This window comes from Rutidosis leptorrhynchoides, chromosome 5 (assembly GCF_046630445.1).
Source record: "Rutidosis leptorrhynchoides isolate AG116_Rl617_1_P2 chromosome 5, CSIRO_AGI_Rlap_v1, whole genome shotgun sequence".
Taxonomy (NCBI): Eukaryota; Viridiplantae; Streptophyta; class Magnoliopsida; order Asterales; family Asteraceae; genus Rutidosis; species Rutidosis leptorrhynchoides.
Window position 1 is genome coordinate 209,104,273 of NC_092337.1, and position 7,055 is coordinate 209,111,327.

Below are 7,055 nucleotides of genomic sequence, written 5' to 3' on the forward strand. Positions count from 1 at the left end.
ATACACCCCATTTTAATGTTATCATTGATTTACTAACATTGTAAACAAACAAACAAAATAATGCATCAATGAAAATGTCACGCACATTTAAATTTCCACATTAATATATTACACATTTCAAGAATTCAAAAACCAGGGTCCTCATGACGTTTGAACCCATCAATCCATTTGAAAACTAGAAGATAATATACACATTAGTTTCATACTTTCTACAATTAGACCTTAACACTATTATAGCCATGTGTCCCAATCCTCTCGTGAACATACCAAAAGCTAAGTCCAACCTTTCTTGAAGCGGCTAAACTCCATGTTCACATAACTAGTTTTCTATAATCTTGCTCCTACAATGCAATTTTTCAAGACGCTATGGCTCTCTGATGTAGGTCATTGCATGGAATGGAATGATCATGTCAATCTTATCCACGACATTCTTTTACAGTTTATTTAAGTTCAATTACATGTTGCAGATTTTTCCCTAGTAAATGTCATTTTTGGACAGATGCCGACTTTGAACCTGCCGACTCATTTTCCAGCCTGAAATAAAATTAATTGATCACATATCAGGTTAGCCTTTCCTATTGCTAGAGATATATAACCAGTGGACAAAAGGTCATTAATTGAAGCATGCATGCGTCGGAGGTAATCGGTTAATTAGTGCAAACCAAAGTCCTGCATAAGAAATTGAAAGAAACTAATGCATGCCTATACTTAGGAATCTCCTTCTATCATCAATATATGGATTTTGTTTGTTCATTCACTTTTCACTAGTAATTCGCTTTATGCCATGAAACGTACATCAAGTATTGCAAATACAAAGTGTTTTCTTAAGTACATATTTTACAGTTCAATGTAAGCTACAACATTTGTTTAGACTAATTTGACACCCAAAGTCAAACACACACCTTCTTAGGGGATTTAGAAGTCAATAACTACCATCCATTTAAATTATGCCTAAATAAAATTTGTACTATACTAAATAAATGCAGAACTATGTCAACATTATGGACCTGATCACGAATTAACAAAGTCAACATTATGCAGTCAAATAGTCAACCCCGCTTCTCTTTCGCTAGTTTATAAGAAGAAAAACCGAGTCCAAGATTTCTTATGTTTCACTGGTTGTGCCTTCAAATTATTTTTTTCGTGCAGTTCACTCATGTACCGAACCACAACCTAAAAAAGAAAAAACATTCAGTATAAACCTCTTATGTTTGCCTACATGACATAATGTACCCTTAACTAAATTGACAGTTATTTGATGGAAATAACTGTCATAACTAATCTATAAAAGTCTGGGTGTAATCTTTTTCCTGTATTATGTCATAATAAAATCTCTGTGGAAGAACACCAATAACTTGAGAAACAAATCACTCTATCAGATTATTGACATAACTACACTAATTGATTAACCCTAACGGTCATTGATTCATCATCAATACCTAATGGCAAATCGATTTTTTCATCAAGTAAGTTATACTTTGATGTTCTTGATATTAATTTGTGATTACATGTTTAATTGATCCTGTATAATGATAAATTAATCAACTATGAAATTCTATTTCAAGATTGCTTGAGGCACCACTTTTGCTTTGTGGGAGCAAAGTGTACTCACCTGCAACTGCTCCCCACATAAATTGATAAATGAAGCACCACTTTTTTTTTATCGGTCAATCTGTATCGTTACTTTGCCAAAAGAACTCTGCAGATTGAAGAACTCTACTAATTTTCATTAACCACCGCTGCCGCCATGTTTTCCTCCAGCAGCGGTTGAACCCTGATCTGCTGGCGGTGCTTCCGGTGGTTTGTGACCCGGATTTGACGTTTTTCAGATCTGGTTCACCAACACATGTTTTTCTTCATATTTTACTTCTCTACCGACGTTTTTCCAAGGAAAATACTTGTTATTTGGTCCCCGTCATTGCAAAGTTTCAGCTCTTAATTCGTACATTTGATCTTTCAATTGTGTGGTCAAACATGAAGAAAAGTCAAAATTGAGTACCAATTTGTTAGGATAAAAATTCAGTTTACAGAGATGTTTTTGGTTCATGAAATCATTCAACGAGTAAAACCATGAAACATAGATCAAGTTTTGCAAATACAAAGTGTTATCTTAAGTACATATCTTACAGTTCAATGTAAGCTACAACATTTGTTTATACTAATTTGACATTTGACACCCAAAGTCAAACACAGATCTTCTCAGGGGATTTAGATGTCAATAACTACCATCTTTTTTACTTGTGCCTAAATAGAATCTGTACTAAACTAAATAAATGCAGAACTATGTCAACATTATGGACCTGATCACCTGAATCAACAAAGTCAACATTATGCAGTCAAATAGTCAACACCGCTTCTCTTTTGCTTGTTTACCATCCTCGAGAAGAAGCAAAACCGAGTCCAAGATCTCTTATGTTTCACTGGTTGCGCCTTCAGATTCTTCTTTTCGTGCACTTCACTCATGTACCGAACCACAGCCTAAAAAAAAAAGAAAAAGCATTCAGCATAAACCTCTTATACATGTACAGAAATTAAGACGAAATGGCGATTTATAATTACCTGGGCGCCATTGTTAATTATGTTACTCGGTGGTACTTCTAAAGGATTACCTTCAACTTTCAACACGTGTAACTTCGATAACATCCTAAACGAATCTGGAAGCACTCGTATTTGGTTATTACTCATATCCAATTCTTCTAAATGCTCCAAGTTTCCAATAGATCTTGGTAACGATGTTAAATCAGCGAAGTTGTTACTAACGTCGATCTTTATCAAAGTGGTTGCAAAACATAAGCTTTCGGGAACAGATTCGAGCTCGTTAAAACTAACATCAAGTTGTTGTATGTTTTTTAATGATGACATGGTTGTTGGTAACCTGCTGATGTTATTATAACGAACGGTTAATTTCTGTAACGACTCGATTCTTCCTAAAGCTTCGGGTAATGCTTTAAGCTTGTTATAGTCTGCAATAAGCTCCTTGAGTGATAAACAATGACCAATAGCATGTGGGATTTCGTCAATATCGTTAGTCTCGACGTTAATTATTTGTAGATTAACGAGTGAACCGATTGAGTCGGGAAGATTTGAGAGGTTATTTGAACTTAAATCGAGTTCTTGAAGATGGACTAATTTACCGAAAGTTGAAGGGAGAGATGTTAACATGTTTCCATGTAGATCAAGATGGATTAGATGAATTAGATTCGATATTGATTCAGGGAGGTTTGTAATTTTGTTGGAATGTAAGTTTAGTTTTGTTAAAGATGAAAGTTTACCAATGGAAGATGGTAAGGCGAAAAGGCGATTTGCTGATAGATCTAGTGTGATTAAATTGGATAATTTGCCTATCGAATCGGGAAGCCATTCAATTTGGTCCATTAGTTTGTTATGAAGATTAAGATCTTTGGTTCCTTTCTTCGATGATACTTCGATTAAACTAGCGAGCTTTATGAGACTCAATTTGTCACCATCTCGGCCTACAAAACGCAACCATTGTTTGATAATCATCATTTACTCATCAATCATCATAAGTTATCCAAAAAGATAACTTCTGTCTTTAGAACAGTTGCTTCTAAAATAAGAACAGTAAGAATGTTCATCTTTGTCAAATCTAAACCATAAAATAAAGTTATAAAACCATACGTTGCAGTAAAGAAATTTATAGAGTTTTCTTTGTGCATCTAGTCATTAATTTATAAATCCCATACGAAAATTGCCTCTTATAAATTTTAAATTTTTCAATACATGTAATAAGATATAATACTACTAAAAAGATAATACATATAAAAAGATAATACTACTCAAAAGTTATCATTGTTTCCACGATTCTGAATCAAAATGACGTATAACTTGGGGTCATTTGTGTCGAAAGAAGATAAAAAAAATTTTCGCGCCCCAAGTTCTTTTAACTATCCTTAGACAAAAAAAAAAGTATAAGGATTTTTTTAAAACTTTGGGCTCTTTCAAAACTCCGGCTCATGTTCAATGTCCTATCTTACACACCCTCAGAGATGCCCGCATATATAAGATGTATGCGAATTTGTGCATCCACAAATTTTAAAGTATATAAAATATGCATCTATATGATTCCAATTTCTTAAATAATGAGTTTAACTTTGTGTGTTATAATAGTGATTTTATTTTTTATATGAATATGAATACAGATGAATTCATATAATCTCTCACCAGAAGTAACAGCAGACTTAGTAGAATCCATAATCTGTTGTCTGAAAAAATCATTTGAACGAAAAACTCCACTCGCACCACCATAAAACGTCTTTGAATTCTTCACATAACTATCATCCTTTGTAACCAACTGTGAACTTTTAATCTGCTCATTATCGATGGACGAAATAGAACTAGATACCATAGATACACTCGCACTGCTGCTACTACTTTGACCAAAACTCGCACTAGAAACAGACGCCACATTTTTTAAAGGCGCCGAATTACTTGAACTCGAAGCAACAAATTGGGTACTATTATTATTATTATTACTAGTACTAGTACTAGATGGTCCTGAAGAACAACATTTGGAAGCTTTTTGAATCATTTCATCGAACAATTGGTGGTATTTTTCGAGTTCTAGCAATCTAACGGCTTCTCGTTTCTGGTCTTTACATTGGAACTGGACTAAATGTTTCTGCATCTCTACCAACACATTGAAAAGTTCTTCAGGGATGTTTTTCCGCTTCTTTTTTTGGGCAATGGATTCGAGCCTCGATTGTTCTTCATTATCTGCATTTCGTATCAGTGTCGATGCAGCTTCAACATCTTCGATTCCTGGCCTTACAGGAAGCGATCTATGAATACTCATAATCTCTTCCACCACCTCTTCTACTGATTTGGCTGATAAATCCATTTCTTAATCTTTCCTATCTTCTACGGAAACAATATGTACGTTTTTGAAAGTAAAAAAAAAAAAAAGGGCCAGTGTGTGTGTTTTGGTTATTGTTTGTTTACTTGTATTTACTAGTGTATATATATATGAGTTTTAATTTTAATGCTACGGAGGTATTGCATGTTAAAGCACACTCATCACACAACGGTTATCTATCATTTTCAGTTCAAAAGAAAGCCGAGTGTCATAATGATTCAATAAAACCCATTTTTGTGTAAAGGGGGGTATATACCCCTCTAAGTATTATATTATAAATTCAAGATCGGAATGTTACATGTGCATAAATAGTGGTAGATTTTAACATAAGTTTTTGGTGGCTACTATTGTAGACGTATTGCAACAATTCAAGTGAATAACTATTAAGAAAACTCTTAATCATCACTCTTTTCTACGTTTATCATGACAGAGTGTCACATCTGCATTGTCAAAGTTAATATTAATTAAATAAACTAATTTACAACTATAATTCTAATATAACAAATTATTAGAGTGTCACTTCCTTCCTAAAATGTGTTTAAAAACCAGGGAACCCATCACAAAATGTGAGGGCGAAGAGAGGTTATGATTGGTTCCAACGGTACCCACATGGTGAAGGCGAGATATCATCATGATGGCTGGGAGATCTCTAATATAGAGAGACTCGGTTGGCTAAAACCAAAACGAGAAGAGTCGATGTCTACAATTTTAATATCGAAGTCTTTTGATTTCCATTGACCAATCTTACTCCTGATTGTGTGCTACAAGGCTTTGATGGGTGGAAAAAAGAAGAAAAAGGCACAAGAAAGCACGACGACGGCTACTAGGGTTCTACGTAATCGTTCAATCGGCGGTGAAGTTTTGGATGTTGTTTCGAAGATTGGGGATAATGATGGTTCGTCAACAGATTCAGAGGCTGATCGATCCTCACTTAAAGATGACGATTTGTTGAAGAGTGGCCAGAAAGTTGATCATCCATCTGACATAGATGATCGCATAAGTGTTCATAATGAATCGTCCGATGATGATTTCGATAAAGAGAATCCCCCGTTGCAGGATGGTATGTCTTCTTTGCAGGCGTCGATTGGTAAGAGTTTGTGACGACCCGGAAATTTCCGATCAAATTTAAACTTAAATCTTATATGATTTCGATAAGATAAGCAAAGTCTTTAATGTTGAGTTTCAAAAAGTTTGAACTGTTCAATATATTCATTTGACCTTCGACTGCTCTCGACGATTCACGAACAATTGTTATAAATGAACATGTATAGATAAATAAATATAAGTATAAGTAATAATGTGAAATTATAAAATATAATCTTTAAGAATTGAATATTTAAAATAATAATAATAACTAGTTGTGGAGCCCTCGCTTCGCGCCGGGGGCTCCGTTTTGAATGCGAGTTAAAAAAAAAGTGTTGATCTATTTTGTAAAAAAAAAAAAAATTCGACATCTAACATTGAAGGGTTGTTCCTTTGTGAAAGTTGCTTCTTTTAGCGTTCGCGGTTTTTTTTTTTTTTTTAAAAAGGTAGTTGATCTATTTTGTAAAAAAAAATATTTTTCGACATCTTTTGGTAGCATTGAAGGGTTGTTCCTTTTATAAAAGTTGCTTTTTATCGTTTGAGACAAAAAAAAAAGTAGCACAGTAGTAGCGTGGTGAGTGTTATTATTCAATATTTTTAGTGTTAGTGATGAGATAAATAATATTTTAGAATATAGGTATAAAATGGGGGGGTTCGATTTGTATTTTAATGAAAGTTAAGGGGTTGGGCGTGTGAAAAATGAAATATTAAATAGTACTATAAAATGGGGGAGTTCGATTTGTATTTTAATGAAAGTTAGGGGGTTGGATGTGTGAAAAATGAAATATTAAATAGTACTATTCATAACTAATAAGACAAATTTTGTCTATTAGTTATGTTAGTAATAGTAATATACAAGGTAACAAAGTGATATTTAAAAATAAAATTATATATAAGTGTATATGATTTCTGAAAATAATTCTTATGATGTATTCCTGAATATAGATAAAAGTTTAACTATTATATGTAATTAAAATGAATTCATATATATAAATATATAAGATTTTTTTTTATATTATAATAAAATTGTATGAATAATAATTATTCAATAAAAGTTATTATGTAATATATTATATGATTATTAGATATTACATAGATA

The 7,055-nt window shown here is 33.1% G+C and overlaps 1 protein-coding gene across 1 annotated transcript; it reads right to left on the minus strand.

Moving 5' to 3' along the window:
• Positions 1-2,114: 2,114 nt before the first annotated feature.
• On the minus strand, positions 2,115-4,928 carry LOC139847870 (plant intracellular Ras-group-related LRR protein 4-like). Its single transcript, XM_071837594.1, has 3 exons — positions 4,183-4,928; positions 2,560-3,473; positions 2,115-2,478 (listed from the first exon to the last, which is right to left on the minus strand). The coding sequence occupies exons 1-3, from the start codon at positions 4,856-4,858 to the stop codon at positions 2,329-2,331; spliced, it is 1,740 nt and encodes a 579-aa protein (XP_071693695.1). The 5' UTR covers positions 4,859-4,928; the 3' UTR covers positions 2,115-2,328.
• Between the last annotated feature and the right edge of the window lie 2,127 nt (positions 4,929-7,055).

Coding starts and splice junctions, on each gene's coding strand:
- LOC139847870 (XM_071837594.1), bottom strand. CDS start 4,858: ATGGATTTATCAGCCAAATCAGTAGAAGAGGTGGTGGAAGAGATTATG. Junction 3,474..4,182: donor TAAGTCTGCTGTTACTTCTG/GTGAGAGATTAT, acceptor TGCGTTTTGTAG/GCCGAGATGGTGACAAATTG. Junction 2,479..2,559: donor TAATTAACAATGGCGCCCAG/GTAATTATAAAT, acceptor TTTTTTTTTTAG/GCTGTGGTTCGGTACATGAG.